This window comes from Thunnus maccoyii, chromosome 7, assembly GCF_910596095.1.
Source record: "Thunnus maccoyii chromosome 7, fThuMac1.1, whole genome shotgun sequence".
Taxonomy (NCBI): domain Eukaryota; kingdom Metazoa; phylum Chordata; class Actinopteri; order Scombriformes; family Scombridae; genus Thunnus; species Thunnus maccoyii.
Genome location: NC_056539.1, coordinates 15,941,838 through 15,960,289, shown reverse-complemented (window position 1 = coordinate 15,960,289; position 18,452 = coordinate 15,941,838). Strand labels below are relative to the sequence as shown.

Here is an 18,452-nt window from a genome sequence, read left to right as displayed (position 1 = left end):
TTTTCATAGCTCAGTGGCTACAAATTCCCTCAAAAGTGACAGAATTCGCAAGATTTGTGTCGAAGTTGGCTATAGCCTTTTTAGGATATCAAACATTACTATATGAAGTCAGTTTTGGAGTTGCTATATATGAGCTCAAAATGAACATCAACTATCATCAAAGAGATGAGTCTAGACACTGAAATACAAAAAAACCCAAAACAAAACAAAAAAATCACATTTACCACCACATTGGGTGAAGCTGAAGTGAAGTCCTGAGAGTAATTTGCAGGGCTGCTCTGGATGGAGCCCAAAGGTGTTTCAGGGACTGATGCAGGCTGTGCTGAGGATGGGCTTCTTGATTGCTGGGACAGCTGTCCCTCTGTGTGTATACTGGACTCAGGTGTCACTGAGGAACAGTCGCCCTCACTCACATATTCTGAAAATAAAACATCAAGTCATCTTTATATGTTTTGATTGATTTTGATTCCAAAACCATAATATGTACATTTCATTAAAAAAAACAAAAACATTTTGTACTTATTTTGACTTCAAACCTCATAAACAGCCAGTCATTTATTTGAAACTGAAAGAATTCTGTAGCTTCACCTTTCTCACTGTCAGTTCTTGGCTCTGAGCTTCGGTGGTGACTGGTACTGGCACTAGTGTCAGAGATCTCCTTTTTCTGACTCTCTGACATGGCATGATCCTTATCCCAGACAGCCAGGGCTTCCTTTTCAATCCTGCGGACCTCTGCCTCTTCTTGGTCCAGCCGTTGTTTCCACTGCAGCAGCTCCTCAGCATGGTGACGCCTCTGCATCAGCTGCTGCTCCCGCTTTGTCAGGAACCTAGGGAGGAGGATGGTAAGAATGCAAGGAAAGAGGAAGGTATGGAGGAAGAGATTGAGAAAGGACAGTGAGGAGAAAGGTGAAGAAATTAAGATAAGGGTAATGAAAGGAAGAAGATGGGTGGTGGTGGTGGTGGTGGTGGTGAGAGATCAGAAAGGTAGACAGTGATGAGGGAGAGAAGAGAGAAGATGTTTAGCATAAGGAATGGTTAAACATGACCTCGCAGAAGCAAGCAGACCCAAATCACCTGGACATCCAGTTTTCACAGCAAACTCACCTCAAACTTCTGTCCAACACACACATATGCACCCGGCCATGCTTTACTTATTCGTTTCCCTAGATTAATTATCCAAATATAGTGTACAAGCACCCATCAAATTAAAAAAGGTGATGAAATGTCAGTCATGACAGAAGTACAGCAGGAAAACAACAGTGAAAATGTCAGATTCATGCAACAGACTGAGACCCAGAGGTTGAATGTTGATTGGGTGCAGTCACACACACAAACATATGTAGCAGTTTCAAGAGATAGAAAAAAAATCAGGCCCTTAAAGCAAAGACATTTAATCTTCTATAAATGTCTTTTTAGTACGACCTCTTGCATTTACTGTAAATCCACATCCAACGAGGATAAGGAGACTAAAATGTAAGGTCACAGTTGTTTTGCCAACCCAACAGAATTTGTCATTTTAAAATCCAGGCAATGTTCAATACCTACTTTGGGTTACTATTACATACAGTAAGAGTCAAAAGTTTGGACACATTCTCTCATTCACTTTAATAAGAGGGTGCTTCCAAACTTTGAATGGTACTGTAGATATCCATGCTGCAGATGCATATCAAAATAAAGTGCAGTCAGGTAGAGCTGTTGCATAATGTGGTCTCCCACAGCTATGGGTGCCATTACAGTGCAGTATTATTTAGCCTTGATCTAATTTAGAGGCCTTTCTCTTGACCTAATGTATACTGATGACAGATCAGATACTGAAGAACCAGGCTGAGGGATTCTTTTAGTGCCTTCCCAAACTCCATTACAGCCAATGGCCATCTGTACTTATTATCCCATCCTATACAACAGTTACCTAATAAAGAGGGCTAGTTAAGATTTACTGAGCTCATTAAAGAGATAGGCCACTCTATCTCTGCTCTGATCTCTGTAAAAGAAACCAAGTATTTTACTTTAATGTCATAGTGTGGTTTCATCTCAAAACATTTTGTATCAATGATAGGGCTGGAGCTGAGCAGCCACAGTATGAAGATGACATTGAAGACAGATGCACTGCAACTTAATCATTCATTCCAAAAGGCAAGGAAGAAAGAGGGGGAAGAGTCACGAATTAAACACCACGGAAATTAGTGAAATCTCAGCATTGAGTGCGAGATTCTCATCCAACAAGGAAGGCTCTTATTAAAATAAACATAACCTTTGACCTTCACAAAACAGAGTCTGTTTCACCTCCAGTTTTCTCAATGTGACCACTTCCTTTCCTTGTCTGAAATGTGTACACAACCAGTGTACTTTAATGTATACACTTGTGGCACAAACATTAAAAAAATAACACAAAAACAAATTTTAAAAGTGATTATGTCAAAAGGTTAGCTTATTTCAGCAAGGCAGCTTTCCTTGGGCACTCTCAAGCTTTCACTCAAACTCCTCCCCCCACAAATTCCATCCTGCAAATGAAAAACCTTAAAACCTGACGGAAAACCCAAACAAACCAACAAATCCTAACACTCATCATTCACCGTCCCACCCCTACAAAGTCCCAGTGCCAGTGGATGAGCACAAGCATGTTCGATGGGGTGGGGGGGGGGGGGTGAGGCGGGGCAGGGCAGGACAGGGCTAGGTGCGATGGGGAAGAGGTAGAGAGCACTGTACAGTACCTGACCAACTGGTTGTAGATAAAGAGCTGGAATTTAGGGTGAAGGTTGGGAAGACAGACACTGAGGGAGGCCCAGTGGTGGGCCGTGAACACAGAGAAGAAGTAGTGGACAGGAGAACAATGTCTACAACACACAAACACGTAACAAACAAAGTCAAAACGGATCACAGACGTCACACACAACGTGAGGGAAAAAACATTAAAGACACAGAGGGAGAAAACAAGTAGAGAGAAAGGGAGAGAGAAGAGCGATATGAGCAAATGTCTGTCAGGTTTCTGTTAGAAAATGGTTACTTTTAAATGACTATGTTTTGGGACATGCATTAATTATAACAGTCCCTTAATTAACATTTAAACTAGCATGTGGGCATGGAATGGAGCTAGCATGGGGATTGGATGGGGATATGATCACCGCCAAGCCTGCTTATGGAGAGGGTTAAATGGCAGATTTGTTATTAGGTGATTCATAAAAGATGACAGTTATGACAAAAAGTGATTAGATCTTTGTTAGTGTCATGTCAAGCTGAATATACAATACATAATAACTTTGGCTATGATCAACAGCAGGACAGTGGTAATAGAGAATGACAGAGGGAAGGGAAGAGACAGTTGATAGTTAAAAAGGATCATAGCAAGCAAGCAAGCCAATAAATGCATGATCAGACACAAATATGTGAACACTTTTATGTTTTACTTACGTCTTTTTAATCTTTTTATTTTGCAATGATCTAAACTTAATTGTGGTGATTTTAAAATTCCTTATCTATTAAATTAAATTGGCAAATTAACTGGTTGTTAATTGTGTAGTTAGTGTAAATTCAAACAAATCTAGGCCTAAAAATTGCTGAAGTGCTACCATGAAAGACTGGCCTGTGATTAATGATCAAGATATAAATCCTAAACCCCAGAACAATTAACCCACTTGTTGGAGCCAACCGGTCATGAGAGGCTCTATAATCACCTGATCAAAGCTGTTTGCCAATCTAAAACCTTCAAACTCTCAGGACTTACAGGAACTCCAAGCACATGTCAACAAGAGGAAGTGGAAGTAATAAAAATAATAGAAAGCACAACCTGTGTTTGTCTTATCTGGAAAATAATGATGCCTCTGTCACTGAAAATTGCAGTATTAAGATTATCTTCACATCCACACACTCACAGCACTTTAGACAGCAAGAGAAAGATGGCATGCACCGATATCACTGTTAGTTTTATTAGGCTAAATGTTAGTTAAGTTAAAGTTCCTATGTATAGGATTAGAAAATGTCTGTTTTTTGTGAATTGTGTCTGTAGAATGAATGAGAAAAAAAGTGTTAACTGTGCAACAGTGTTATGCAAAAAAATAGTAACAATGAACAAATCGAAGCACATACTATGTGTTTAATGACTCAGATTGTAATCAAGGGCCAAAAACAAAACAAAAAACAAAGAGACAAACAAAAAAGTAAAAAAAAAAGCAAAAAGCACAAAAGAATCAAATCCAAATGGAAAGGCCACAGCAAGCACTGTTAAAAATGCAGATAAGGAAGCATGACTTCTGATATGTTACTTGGAAAAACTGTCAATAAGCCGAGAGAATCGTGTTAATATATTAAGAATTATTTAAAATTTTTACTTTTCATCCATGTGAGAGCGCATCTTCTTGAGCTTCTGCATGATGCTGCTCGTCTCACTTCCAGAGATGGAGAGCGAGGGAGAGGGGCTGCGGACATCATCAGAATGCCTCATGTTGGAGGACGCTGCCTCTGACACAGGGGTCTCTGACACTGGAGTCTCCTGGAGGATGGATGAAAGGATACATGCAGACAGGCAAATAATTAGTAAAGCCAATAAAAACAAAAGCCTATAGATGTAAAAGGGAACATGCTCTACAATTATGTGCAAGTTTTCTTTCTTTATACTGGACTGAAACTGCTTAAAATCTATCTGTAGTCAAGGTTGTGCTACTTACAGATGGCACTTCACCCCCAGCACATTTGAGACGCTCCTTCAGTCTCAGTGTAGAATTTCTCATCCGCTCAATCTCCTCCTGCTGCTTTAGTAACAGCTGCCTTTCTTTCCTCGCTGCTTTGTTGGCCTCCTGAAGCCGCTTGATCTCAGCCTGAAAGACAAGTAAAAAATATAAGTGCACAATAATGGGATTACTAGTTCCAAATACCAGTGTGGTGGTGTAACATTAGTACTTCATCAACATGCAAGAAGCTCAACTGTCACTTAATGACATTATGTTTCTATCTCCAAGTACCTGCTCCTGCTGTAGTTTCATCAGAAGGCCCCTCTGCTTCTTCCTGAGAGGTGGCATTTTGTCATCCTCCCCCTTGTCCCTCAGCCTCTTTTTCTGGTGTTCGAGCCAAGCAAGCTCGGTCCTGGTCTTCTCTTTGAGAGCTTTCTGGCGAAGATGCAGCAGAGAGCTCTGATGCTGCAGTCTCACCTCCTCATCCTTCATGTATTGACGCACCATGTCCATGGTGAACTGGGAAAAGCTGTCCTGTCCACCAGAGAAGGTAATGCTCGCATCCTAAGATTGCGGGAGAACATGGGCAAAAAGGCAGAGGTTAAATTTGGGTTATGGAAAAGATCCACGGCAAGCAATAAGTTAAAGGGAAAGAGCATTAAAGAGGGACACAACTACATGCACAATGAGGAACATCCAGGCAAAAAATAGCCGCACATTTGAGGGGATAAATGGTATGACTATAATACATTTGTATGACTGTACTGCCCTCTCACCTTTAAGATACTGTGTGCCCCAGGAACCAACGTCGTGTTGTGATTGGTACCGTCGTCCTCTGATTCCTCATGGTGGCGGGGCTTCTTCTCCAAAGTCCCACGGCGGTGCGCCTCAGACGGCAGCAGAGAGCGGAAGGAGCGCTCTTCTATCTCATCTTCCGTCATGGACTCATCAAACTTGAGAGAGTACTCTGTGGCCACTGATGTACTGTCTCCTGGAGAGCCAGAAATAAGACAAGCTCAGTGCATACTGTAAACTTGGCAAAGTGGTTAGGTGCCATATGTCAGCCATTGATTGCTGCATAAATACAAGGGAAATATTTTACAAATGAAAAAAAAAAGCATGTAAACTTTTAAACTAAGAGGTCTGCATGCCAGCAGGTACCTTTCTCATCCACTACAGAAAGGATGCTGTCACTGCAGAGGGAGTCATTAGCTGCTGTAGGAACTTCTTCCTCGATGGAACTGTTGCCGGGTTCCCTCTCCGTCCTCCTCCATTTGTGCTCCGCCGCCTCTTTTTTCATCCGCTCCCTATGGTCTGAGGACACATGCGATGTGCTATGGTGGCTGCTAGAGTCTGCTCCACTGAAGAAAGGGGAAAAAGACAGATTTAGTGTCTTATCTCTTTCTCTTCCACAAATCCACTAGAAAACAGTTAAACTTGTGCTATGTGAGAGGCCTGGCTAATACCTGATGGTGGGTCTTCTGAAGGATAGAGAGTCAGAGTGACTGAGGCTGTTCAGCGAAGACAGTGGTTCCTCTGGCCTGGTCCTTCTGCTTGACCCCTGACTCTGGAAGCTGAGAGTAAAGCAGAAGGGATTTATTATACATTTAGAAGAGATATTAATCTAAAGCATATAAATTGTGTGTCTGATGGATTATGACACTAAGTGATAACACAAGAGAGGTCTAGAGATGTTAAACTCAGATTTTTTAAACTTTAGTTTACCTGTCAGAATCAGATTTGTCCTGTTGCTCCTCTGTATAGAAGCTCTGCTCTTCTCCCCGCTGGTGCTGGTTCAACGTGGAGGAATCAGTGGCAACAGGAGGGACAGTCAAAGCTCCTGCGATCTGCAACTGCGCCAATTCTGTCATCTGACAGACAAGAACACAATATACAGCTCAAATATCTGATTTGATGAATCTTACACTGGATATTATGTATTCTTCCTCTGCATTTTATTGTCATTTCTTTACTGTAACCCAACAATCAATCCGTTTTTGTTACAAAATGAAGACAAAGGCTGTTTTCCAGGCAGAGGGAGCATCAGTGATTGCTAACCTCTTTGATGTGGCGGGCAGCATCGGCTGTGTACCGTGCTGCCTCAGCTTGTTGACTCATCATCTTTGTAGTTGCATCCTGGAGGCCCTCCAAAGTCTGTTTTTGAGTCGTCGCCAAGCTTTCCTGCAGTTCAATATGAGCCTGGACAAAGGCATACATACACATCATGCACAGAAAAATAGAAAAACTGTGCTCATACCTTTGAATTCAAAGCACTGGATCTAGAAATATGTATTTATATTGTTGCTTAGAGTAAAGTAACTGATTAACTGTGTTTGTATGCTTGTGTGTGTGTGTGTGTGTGTGTGTGTGTGTGTGTGTGTGTGATTGTACCCTGGCCACTCTCTGCTTGTTTTCCTCCAGTTGTAACTTTGTCTCCAGAGCTTCTCTCTCAGCCTTGATCTTCAACTCGTAAAGGTCACGCTCATGGCGCTGCTGCTTGGCCTGCAGGATCAAAGTTCAGAAAGTAGGTCAATACAGTACACCAATCAAGAGCCATTATAATGAGGTAGTATGTCACTGAAATTAAAAAAAATGGTCTTAAAAGTAGTTATCATGTAAATGTTATGCAGCAACAACAATTAATTTAAGTCCCTGGTAAATCAAAGTATTGGGAATTACTTAACTATATTTAATTCACATTTGTCAAGAGCAGATAATGTACAGTCTTAAAGTTAACTGATGCCAGAGACACATGCAGTTTTACATACATACGTGTATATGTATATGCAAACAATCCCTACAGTTAATATTTTGTCCTCACTAAATACTATAATAAAATACATAACATTAACAACTGTGAGCAGCTAATGTAACACTTCTACAGAATAGCACAGTACATACATTTTATTTTAATTGCTTAACAACAATAAAACTTCTGATACATACTAAAGTATATAAATACAAGAGCTTCTTTGCAAAAACTTTCACTCCTCATAATTATTCTATGCAAAATACCCTCTTTCACCTTGAGCATTTGGGCCAATGATGCGCTCTCCTGCTGAGCCATGGACACACCCATCAGCCTTTCCACGTCCCCCAGCTGTCGGACTGACTCCTCAATGGATTCCAGGTACTGGAGCTCTGCTGTCATACGCTGCTGCAAGACAGCAGGCGAATATTGTAGTTCACCTGGGAGAGGGGAAGGGGGAAGAGAGAGAAATTAATAGAGGAACGCTGGTTGATTGTGATGATTCACAAATAAGGCAGAAGAGTACAAAAACAAACATATTATGCATCTGTGTACCCAGACAATCTAAGCAGTTTCGCCAGGTCTGTCCTCATCTTTAACAGTAGTGACTTCAGCTAGACCAGCGAGAAATGTGATGACAAAGGTTAAAACTTGTCATTTGTTATTAAAACTGTTCAGTTTTTTACATGATTAAGTTATTTGTCTGCAATATCTAATGTTGAAAACATCAATAATAGTTGTATTTACCTGTGGTCCTGGTCTCTGCTCTTCCACTGCGAGCTGAGGTACCTGTATTCAGGTTAGCTGCCCCGAGCAGAGAGCCACCTCTCAGAGGCTCACTGGGAGAGCCTGCTCCTGGAGGAGAACCAGAGTCTGGAAAGCCAGAGGGAGAAGCCAGTCTGGGCTGTGCTGCTGGAGACTTCTTACCATCCAGCCCCAAACTAGAGGAGCAATTAAAAAAAAAGCATTAATCATTATTGTGATATTAAGTATGAGATCAGAAAACTTCTCTCTTCTTAAGTGGATACATTTGTAACTTTCAGGTTGTGAGTTTCAGTTCAGTTGAGGGTGTCTGTTAGGGTGTCTGCAGATGTCCTAGGTAAATTTAATACTTTTAGATGTTTTAAAAACAACAAAATGTAATACTGACAAACAAAGCTGACATTTGATATGTGAAAAATGTTGCTTTAATGTAATATACACTACTATAATATTTTTAAAGAATTAGTTTTAAAAATAGGTGTTTAAATCATGCACAGGACAGCGGGATGTTGCAAGCTCTACAAAGTGGGTTGTTGATTTTATAGATAGGTGCAGGCTGAGCAAAAGATTAAGAGAGAAGGGGTCCACATCCCTGCCTACAAACCCTTGAACTGACTGTGGCCCTGCTGTGAGAGGCCCAGACTATGAATGGATATATTGTGCTGCTCAGAGATGAACAGAGGCCAAGGACGAGGTCTAAAGAGATCAGGATACAGCCTACTTCCCCCTTAAGGAAAGTAGACAGAGTCACATTTTTTCTCCAAGGATAACAATCAGACTCAATTAATATATCATAATACAGCAATGCTACCGGGATGTCAATGCTAAAAACAGCTGACTGTCATATGAATATTTAATAAGTGAATATGAATGCCATCTCCCAAAAGTACAACCTCAGCGACAGTTACAGTAATACACGTGCTGTCCCTAAAGAAATTATTTGTGAGACTGTTTCTGTTACAGTAAACAACACTAAATCACCACCTCCGAAGTACAACAACCACCTGCTTTGTATACGTATCATGTCTGAATGTCTTGCCTTTACCTTGTAAGACACAAAGGCTCCACAGAATGGCAGGAATCTGCCACCTGGGCTTCAGAGTACCATTAGAGGGCTCAAATATCACTCCTGGGCACTGAGATTAAAGAGAAAAAAAACTCTCCTTTCCTTTGGCGGCAGGCCCAAACTGTGGTGAAGCTGGCTGACCCGACCAACCACCCTACAGGCCCCCAAAACAAAGTACCAGTGTTTCCAGCCGAACTGCAGCCTCCTCCTGCTGCTGGGTACTCCACGGCTGCTTAAGCCCTCAACCCTTTAACCGAACAGCCAGCCACAAGACTGTTTAGACTGGCAGCCTCAACTTGGGCTCTCTATGCAGACTTTAGTGTTTAGTCATGCCCAGATAATTAACCTTTTAGTAATTATATACCAAATGGAGTTCTCTGAGTGGTTGGAACAGGAACAACTGAGATGTTCCAGTGCTGAAAAGATCCCATTCATTTCAGAGTCCACATAGATTTTTAGATTCCATTTAAGTTTAGCTCTAATGTGTCTGCTACGGCTTCAAGGGTTTGATATATTGCAATATACCTTTAAACAGATTAATCTATTACCAAGTGCAGTTGTCATAGAAAACAAAAGTTTCAATTTATCACAAAATCATTGTGATAAATCAAATAAGAGTCAAGAAATTATGTAATATGACCACACTGTGACATAAACCTAAAACAAACTATAAGATGAAGGGTAGCATAACACCCTCAGTGTTGCACTGAAAGTTACTTAAAACCAGGAAGGAAGGAAATACCAGAGACAACTGGATGTGTAGGTAATTTAAACTTGTGGGAACACCATTCACCATTCCTTCTCCTCACTAATACCACCGCACATACTATTCGATTTGACATCTTCGAGATGCTCTTAACTGAAAAACACAAAGTGAAACTGGAGCCTTGCAGGTGAAACTTTTACAACAGTTCACTAAACCAAACTAACAAACTTCCCCTTTAATGTAGACTGTCAAGGATCATTACCTGTGGTGAGAATGCCCTGAAGCCTCCCCTAGTGTGTCATTAGAGTGGACACTCTTGGCTTGACTGTGGGCAGAGCTTTTTTCTGAGCCCCTCTTCCTGGAGTCAGAGGATAATGCTTCTGAAGGGGGTGAGCAGGAACTCCTCTGCTCTTCCACCAGAGTGGCATCACTTTGGTCTGATGGTGTGCCTGCAGAGGAATGGAGTAGTTTTATCATGAGGGATTTATTACTCATAAATACAACATGCAAGAAGACATAAAGAGACAGTTTCACCGAAAAGTCTATTCAATCTATTCCATTTGTGTTTTTTAAATTCCTTTTTTAATAAAAAAAATGATTTGACAATTCAGAGTCATACCACGAAATTATTAACAAAGTATTAATTCCCACCTCTTTTTCTAGTGGAGTGCTTTGAAAGGGGTGAGGATCCAGATGCAGAGCCCGAGGAAAGATGCGGTGAGTGAATAGATGAATGGTGGGAATTGATGCCTCCTGTATTTTTCTCATAAGGAGACCTCCTCATTAGCTCCTCAAAGTGACTGTTCATGCTGACAGATGGAGGAGAAAGAAGAAATCGAATCAAATTCAGGATCTTTGACACAGCACAAAAAAATAAATACACAGAAATGCCTAGTGATTGTACTGGTTAGTCCTCATTATAAAAGGCCTGGAAAGAAAAATCAACAAGCTGAAGAATACAGAGGATGACTGTTGCCTGAAAGGACTGCCTGAGCTTTCCAGTTGTGTGACATGAATGCCACCCAGTGGTCATTTTAAAAAGCACGTTCACTTTATTTATCTTACCTCGGTGAATTGGAGCCTCTCTTTAACTGACCACTGGCTCCGCTGCTATGAGATGACACAAAGTCATCTTCATAGACTGCTGCGTCTCTGGGGTAATTTCCAGAGTGCACAGAATGGGCAGAGGGAGAGTTCCTCTCACTCGCTATGGGACAAGGCACAGATTGATGAGAAATAGTATTAATATGACAAACATTAGAGCATTACTGTTAGGATTTGTGCAGCTCTTATAGTTACATCTCTGACAGATGGTTATTCATAGATCTTACATCGTTCTCACTGTGTTGGCCACAGCCATGGCAATGTTAATGGAAATACTCTTTAACTAAAGAAGATTCTTTTCTCTTAGATGAAAGATATTTTCTCTTAGTTCAAAGGTATTCATCTATGAACTAACCTTTATGATGGCCTTGAAGGTTCTTAGTGAAAATGTTGATTACACTTAGAGGGCTTCCTTTGTTCAGCTCCTCCCAGGCTGCTTTGCTGCCGTCCTGCTGAGCAAAGGTTGGGCTGAAGGCCGAGCACTTTGCTGCCTCCCTCTGGAACTCGGAGAGACGCTGGTAATCTCTTCTTTGACCCGCACAGTAGTCCACTGCCTCCAGGCAATCTGCTGGTCTAGGTACACGATGGCTGGAAGGGTGAGGGGGGCTTACTTCATCCTCAGAGAAACTCCCTTCACTCAGTAGGGGACCCTCACTAATGGAACCTGCACTCGAGTCATGGAGATCTGTCCGTTTCTCCCCCTTGTCCTCCACTGCTCCATATTCCCTCCTTTGTGGCATTTTATCTATTCTCTCTACCTTCTCTGAGCCATTGACGAGCTTCCTCCTTTCTTGTGTATAACTGTTAATGATGTGCCCTGTTAGATCAGCAGAAGTTGTTTGTGGATTGATCAAACTGGGGTGCGTACCATTCTTTTCTTTCTGTCCCCTGAAGGTGTGCAGATTTCCTGCTCCTGGAAGAGCAGTGCCATTGTATGAGCTATGACCTGTGCTAGTCAAAATCCTCTGGATTGTAAATGCCATGTCATTATTTTCTGTCGGGGCACGAAGAGCTGTTTCTGCCCAGCATCCATCATCAAGATTAGCCTGAGAGGACCTAGGAGGCAAAATAGAATCCACGTCCATTGAAGTTGCTGTACCATAGTTGATTCCTTCCCAAGCAAGCTTCCGTGCCTCACTCTCTATACGGTTAGAGAGGGATGCGGCTGTGGCCTTGATGGTCTCTATGCGGGACATTTTGGACTGCGACCTGTTGGAAGGTGCTGTGGCTGGCCGCTGGGTGTGCCTGATGTCACCAGCTGCCATCGCAGTCTCCAGCCTGAGAAGCTGAGAGAGGAGATGGTCACTAGCAGGTGCTAGTGCACTGCTATTGGGACCAGTGCTAGGTCGAACAGCTGGGCTCAGGCGGTCTGGTTGAAACAAGGAGGAAACTCCAACATCCAAATCATTCCTACAACAGTGGAAACAACACAGAATGGGAAAGAGGAAAGAGAAATGTTAACAGTTTGCTTTGAAACAATGATCATAATATAAATATGTAAGTGTATTCATAATGTTTACTGAGGTGAGTGGATGAGCGAACTGTCATTTTGAATATCAATGAAATCTGTAGATGAATATGTACAGCCATTCTAGGTATTAGATACCTAGATAGATATTCGCTAGATTTGCAAAAATCACAGCAGAATAAAGCATAAACTGCGAGTGGATGGAAGACTATAAATAAAAATAACTATATTCCGTATATACAAAGATGATTTATATGTTTCATTAGTAAAATCATTATACACCTTCAACTTTATTTACACTCATTTATCAGCAATGTTCTTTCATGCACCTAAAACAGAAGCAGTGACTGTAAAAGTCACTCTTTTTGTTTATCTTGTACTACTGTGCAGAGCAATCAGGCTTGTGGGGCACTTGCAAGAGGTGTTCATAAAAACCAAGCATCTGAGAACAAACAGTTTCTCTGTTTGGTACAGTCAGGTGATTGCCTTGTTATTATCACCCCAAACATTAGGAGATCCAGGAGATGTATACTCGCCGGGAGTTTGTCTTTTGTCTGTGTCTATAAATATGAATACATTTTGTTTGTTTTTCTGGAGAGTTAGGTAGGCAGGCAGTTTTGTGTATGAGTGTGTGCATGTGTCTACCTGGACAATGGAGGAGGTGGCTGATCATTCAAAGACCTATCACTGCTTGAGGGGCTCTGTGGTGGCTCTAGTCTTTTATTCTCTTTATCCGACTCTCCTGAGGGCTGGTACATCGGCCTCTGTGGCAGGACACATGATAACACAAGTCAGAAAATCATCAATGTTCTTTCTTACATGAAATTCATGAATTCTTTTCACTTAATAAAGCTTTCATATATAAATAAGGTGACCATGTTCAATGCTTGTATACAGTACCATTTGACTAGAAGAAGCAGCAGGTTGCAACTGTGTAGCCTCCTCGCCCAGCTGGGCCTCTTCCAGCAGCAATTTGTTGTAGGTCTCCTGTAATCGCTTTTGTACAGGGGCTACAGGTGACTCGCTGGGAAGGGCCACTGTTTTAGCGACTTCTCTTTGCTTCCTGTACAGCTCCTGCAGCCTCTGGTTTCTCTTTTCTGCCTCCTCTCTCATTGCCCTCTTCTCTTCAGCTTGACGCCTCTTTCTGTCCTCTTGTTGCCTGGCAATGTACTGACGAACGGTATCTGCATCATAATGGCGCTTTTTCTGCCCTGTGTGAGCCATGTTAACAGTCTCTGGTCTGTGTGTAGTGGGGCTGGCGCTGCGGCAGCCTCTTGAGGAGCTACCTGTTGGCACAGTAGTTCCCCAAGCAGAGACTGGAGTCCTTGTTCGTGACCCTGATCCTCCTCTCCCTCTTCTACCACCGTTCCCTCCCCGGGACCTTTGTCGGGCCCTCTCCTCCCTCTCCGCTGCTTTGCACTCCAGCTGAAGGTCGTTAAGTATCCCCTGGATGTCTGCTGACAACAGGTCTGTGCTTACACCCATTGGTGCCTTGTCCTGAGCTGCAGATGAGGGGGTAGATGGGGTTGTGGAGTGGCCTCTGGATTGCCCCTGAAATGCACTGCGAGACCTTTCCGTGCTGTTAGGACGAGATCGTTGGTTTGATTCTGAGCATGGGTGTGAACTGGAGCGGTGACGGGAAGCTGGTGAGTATTTACAGAAAATCAAGATGTTACAGTTGGTAATGGTATTCAAGTCAATAATGACAACAAAAGTGACATAGAGCACGTTGATAAATAGTTTCAATACTAAACTAAGACTTAGAGTGGAAGCCAGGTTGATGAAACACTGAAAATTTCAACTTTACAATCACTATTCATACATGAATCAGACTTATTAATGTGTGGCAAATCTGTTTTTTCTACATAGTAAGTAAGTAGCCTTTAAAACCCTGTAAATTCTTTTCCTATTTATCTATGATCAATATCTGTAGTAAATAGGTTTGCAATAGAATGAATAACACTGCATTATACAGCAAGTGACAGCAGCAGATTTAAAAACCTCTAAAGCTGAAGCACTGAACCCAGACGATCTACACATAATAAATGAGGCTTGGGGGGAAGGCTTGCCATGGCAACTCTAATCTGGGCCAAATTGAAAATTCCCATCTAGATTTTACAGTATTTAATCCAGACAGTGCTTTTGCTGAACATGACTACAGTGAGCCTCATTGCATCTCCCTGCCCTACTCTGCCTTTCCCCAGAGAACATGCCGCCTGCAGTGGGGGCAACCTCATGAAATCAGGCCATGTATAATTGTGCACCCATCCAGAACAGCCAGTCGATCTCTATTCCTTCCGGTCAATGGTACCCAGTACAGGCGAGGTTAGCAAAGACAGAGGTGGATGCAGACAGCGTGTATGTGTATGAGAGAGACTATGGTAGTGTCTGTACAGCAGCAGCTGTAGACTCTTTATTTATTGATATTCTTTTGGCTGGATTTGTTGTCAGTCTCACAAATGTGGCTCCCAGACAAGCAAAACCCCTATAACAATCTATTAGTCGTGTATTCTATTACCTCTTCCAATTCAAAAACTCCATTACAGGTAATCATTTTACAAATGAAAGATCAACAGCACCATGAGACAACAGAGTAAAATGAGAAAACAAGATGTCTGAAAAGTGAAGGGTAAAAACTAATTTATACTTTGGCACTTAAGTCTTGTCAGACATATTGCTGGATGTAAATAATGTAAAGACGATATTTGTCACATCAAGTTGACATATTTTGAGCAGTTCTTCAAAGCCTAGATTGCTAGTCACCTTCTCTCTACTTCTCAGCACCCTGGATAATGACACTATGTCAAATAAGTGCGAGAAGGCCATTTGAGAAATGGTAACAGTGCACATCACTGGGTTATAGGTAGGCTGAGTCAGCTGTTGGGATCACGAAATGGGCTTACATGGTAATATAAGACAGGGGTGTAGTGGCATGTATAGAAGGGTAAGAGTTTAGGTCTCCAGCCCCACCTGTTCTGCTCAGTCTATCATCTGGCTGGGACGTGTCCTCTCTAGACAGCCTGGGAACTGGACCCAGTACCATCTTCACCAGCTTTTGGCCCTCCCGCCATGAAGCAGGGCTAATTACTGCAGAGAAACAGAAAGTTAATACTTTAGATGCTGATACAGAAGAGCGTTGCAATTCAATATGGTTCATGTTGACTTCATGGAAAATGACTGCATATGTTAGCAAATACTGTATATGAAGACACGTAACCACTGTTGGAGACTCACTTGAACATAAATACACACACAGCTTAGAAAATGGGAGACGTACAAGAAAAACACTTTACAGGCAAGACGCATAGTTTAAGTGTGACCAAGTTCAGTGGTCACTTTATCCAAACCTATTTATATGAAAAAAGGACACAGAGGCCCCGACTCTGAATACTTTTTTGAAGTTATGTAAGTTGTTGTTTGGGACCCCAGCAACCATATTTTCCTCCTTCGTGACACCAGCACAGTACAATGACTTTGAGTAGGATTTCAGCTGTGGTGCTCAGAGGGTTGAAAATCTAAATTTCAAGAACTCAACAACGTGTCTTTACTTGGACTAATATGTAGAGCACTTTTCACTATGACTGTACCAAAGAGCAGTTCCTGGTAATGAAGCTGTACATCTACTAACCAAGCAGCTGTTTGTACTGGGTGGATGAGCCAACTGAACCTGGCCACAGATTGCAGAGGGCTATTTATAGTACTGTGCCACATGAAACAGAGACAAGCCAGAATTGAGAGGCAATACAAAAGTTGGAAGAAGCACAAGACACCAGGCGTAGAGTGAATGAGAGCAAGAAAACAGCAAAGAGGAGCTTGTGAGCTCAAGACCTTCCACTGTGTGCTTGTTGTTCTGTTTGCTCACTAAAAATGGGTTCCTGAATCATTTATAGGATCTTCAGGTGATCATGCCTAGTATACAATATACATATGACAAATGCACTCCCTTTTGTCCAGCTCTACACAGACATGAAGGAAGGTAGCAATCATGTTTACATGTGTGCCTTAGGAAGCATCTTTGTGAGTGGGGAGGGGGAAGTTTTCTCAGCTGTCAGAGCTGTGCTAAAACCAGGTTACTGTAGTATGTGGCTATGACTCTTTGATGAGGGAGTCTGTTTGCTACTTGCTTATCACAAACTGCATGTCACACATACTGAACATTTCTTCAGGGATTAAGAGTCTTAACACAGCCTCAGCACCCAGCAATGGCTCTGTTTCATGTACTGGAACACACGCAGGCCTGATATGGGACAACTGAGGGAAAGACCACACTAAATACTGCAGGTTGAATACTGGTTTCTGCAGTTTTTGGGGGCGTATATGACATCAACTAATTTGGATTAAAATATCACATTTGGATATTTTTCATTTACATTTAAACAAAGTTAACACTTTATGTGACTGCATCACACATATTGTATATAGGTGAGATCATCTGCGCAGGACAAAATAACAGCAATATCTACACAGAAATTATATGGGAATGAAGGTTGATAAGATATACAGAATACAGCTGACATAAAAAGGCACAGACACTAGAAAGGCAGAACAGTACAGACATGGTTCAGCATCTGAGAATCTTGGTTTTAGAGCGTATGCACTGACCCACGACAAAATCCTGCAAGACTCTTCTATGTGCTTAGCTATCCTAATTCCTACTGTCACTAATTAAAAATAGATCAGAAGGTGGGTTGGCTCTCACATAAAAGAGGATTATTATACCTGGTTTTGCATTTAGGTCAGAGGCGGGAGCAGCTCTGTGGACCTTCCTCACTGGTTTGGGAGCCCTCCTGTCTTTGGGCCTGTCTGTTCTCTGTTCCCTTTGCTGCTGATGCCTGGATCTGGTACTCTCTGTACACAAGACACATACACAAAGATTAAGACACAGGGCAACACAGACTGACAAATATTTCTTAATTACATTAAAAGACAGCAGCTGGCAGCAATGTGAGCTGCGGTAAAAAAAAATCTTTGATGTTATAAAACAAAGAGTGTGCTTGATGAATGCTGACATGCTAAATTCCTCAATGGAAAACAGCTGTTACATCATTTGAGTGTGCTTCTGACTGATCAATACAACTCAGTGTTTCCCATATACAGAGTTTATTTGAGTGGCACACCCTAATACATTTTCCCCAATCCAATCGTCAAAGTGAAAATGCCAGAAGAGTGTAATCATTAGCTTGTTAATATAGTTTTTATAGATAATTCCAACATATGCTGAATACATTTTCCAGGTCCCCTCCCTCCATGTGAACCATCACATGCAAATTCTCCTCCTGTGGGAAGTACTGACAATTTACAGCAGAACTTTATTGGTTTTCTGCATCAGTAAGTCTGATAACCTAAATGTGTAAAATGTTCAGTGTGTTTTTAGTCACGCTAGCAGCATGGCTCTAGAGATGGCAATATCAGTGTGTCGGTCTGTCCACCACCACAGATTGAAATATATCTCACTAACTATTGGATGGATTGCCATGAAATTTTGGTATTTTGCACAAAGCACAGCTTTGTCAAAGGTCAAATTACAGCCTCACGGAGCCACTGGCACAGCTGTAAACTTGTCTATTCATAGAATAAAACAAGTGAATCAACACAATTACTTTTGTCATATCATTTTAGTTGATGCACATTTCAATAGTTTGTACATTTCATTCTTCCTTATCACCCAAATTTAAAGGGTTAACTTTATGAGGGAGAAACAATCCTTATGTATTGTACTGCAGCTAAGGTGTGTGTGATGCTGGTGGTGGAATCCAACACATAAAGAACAGTGGCAATGAAAGGAAAATGTTTTCTGTGCTTACCAGCAAACTGTCGGGACAAATCTCTGTATATCTCTCTACTGAGGTTATGATACTCCTCCTCTTTCCAAACTTTCCCATCAGGAGTCCGGATCTTTGTCTCAGTACTGTTGAAACCTAAGAGTAAAGGAA

General features: G+C 41.8%; 1 protein-coding gene across 1 annotated transcript in view; it reads right to left on the bottom strand.

Annotated features, from left to right (window-relative positions):
* Window positions 1–18,452, bottom strand: part of cep350 (centrosomal protein 350) — a 35,039-nt gene that overhangs the window by 9,941 nt on the left and 6,646 nt on the right. Inside the window, exons 7-28 of the mRNA XM_042416110.1 lie at window positions 18,324–18,437; window positions 17,239–17,367; window positions 15,490–15,606; window positions 13,420–14,162; window positions 13,165–13,283; window positions 11,407–12,461; window positions 11,013–11,154; window positions 10,599–10,756; window positions 10,210–10,396; window positions 8,161–8,354; window positions 7,690–7,853; window positions 7,056–7,166; window positions 6,723–6,863; window positions 6,390–6,535; window positions 6,131–6,238; window positions 5,826–6,025; window positions 5,441–5,655; window positions 4,956–5,228; window positions 4,662–4,811; window positions 4,326–4,486; window positions 589–827; window positions 225–418 (exon numbers count right to left, since the gene is read on the bottom strand). Coding sequence (XP_042272044.1) covers window positions 225–418; window positions 589–827; window positions 4,326–4,486; window positions 4,662–4,811; window positions 4,956–5,228; window positions 5,441–5,655; window positions 5,826–6,025; window positions 6,131–6,238; window positions 6,390–6,535; window positions 6,723–6,863; window positions 7,056–7,166; window positions 7,690–7,853; window positions 8,161–8,354; window positions 10,210–10,396; window positions 10,599–10,756; window positions 11,013–11,154; window positions 11,407–12,461; window positions 13,165–13,283; window positions 13,420–14,162; window positions 15,490–15,606; window positions 17,239–17,367; window positions 18,324–18,437 — 5,060 coding nt within the window. The remainder of the gene's footprint in view (window positions 1–224; window positions 419–588; window positions 828–4,325; window positions 4,487–4,661; window positions 4,812–4,955; window positions 5,229–5,440; window positions 5,656–5,825; window positions 6,026–6,130; window positions 6,239–6,389; window positions 6,536–6,722; window positions 6,864–7,055; window positions 7,167–7,689; window positions 7,854–8,160; window positions 8,355–10,209; window positions 10,397–10,598; window positions 10,757–11,012; window positions 11,155–11,406; window positions 12,462–13,164; window positions 13,284–13,419; window positions 14,163–15,489; window positions 15,607–17,238; window positions 17,368–18,323; window positions 18,438–18,452) is intronic.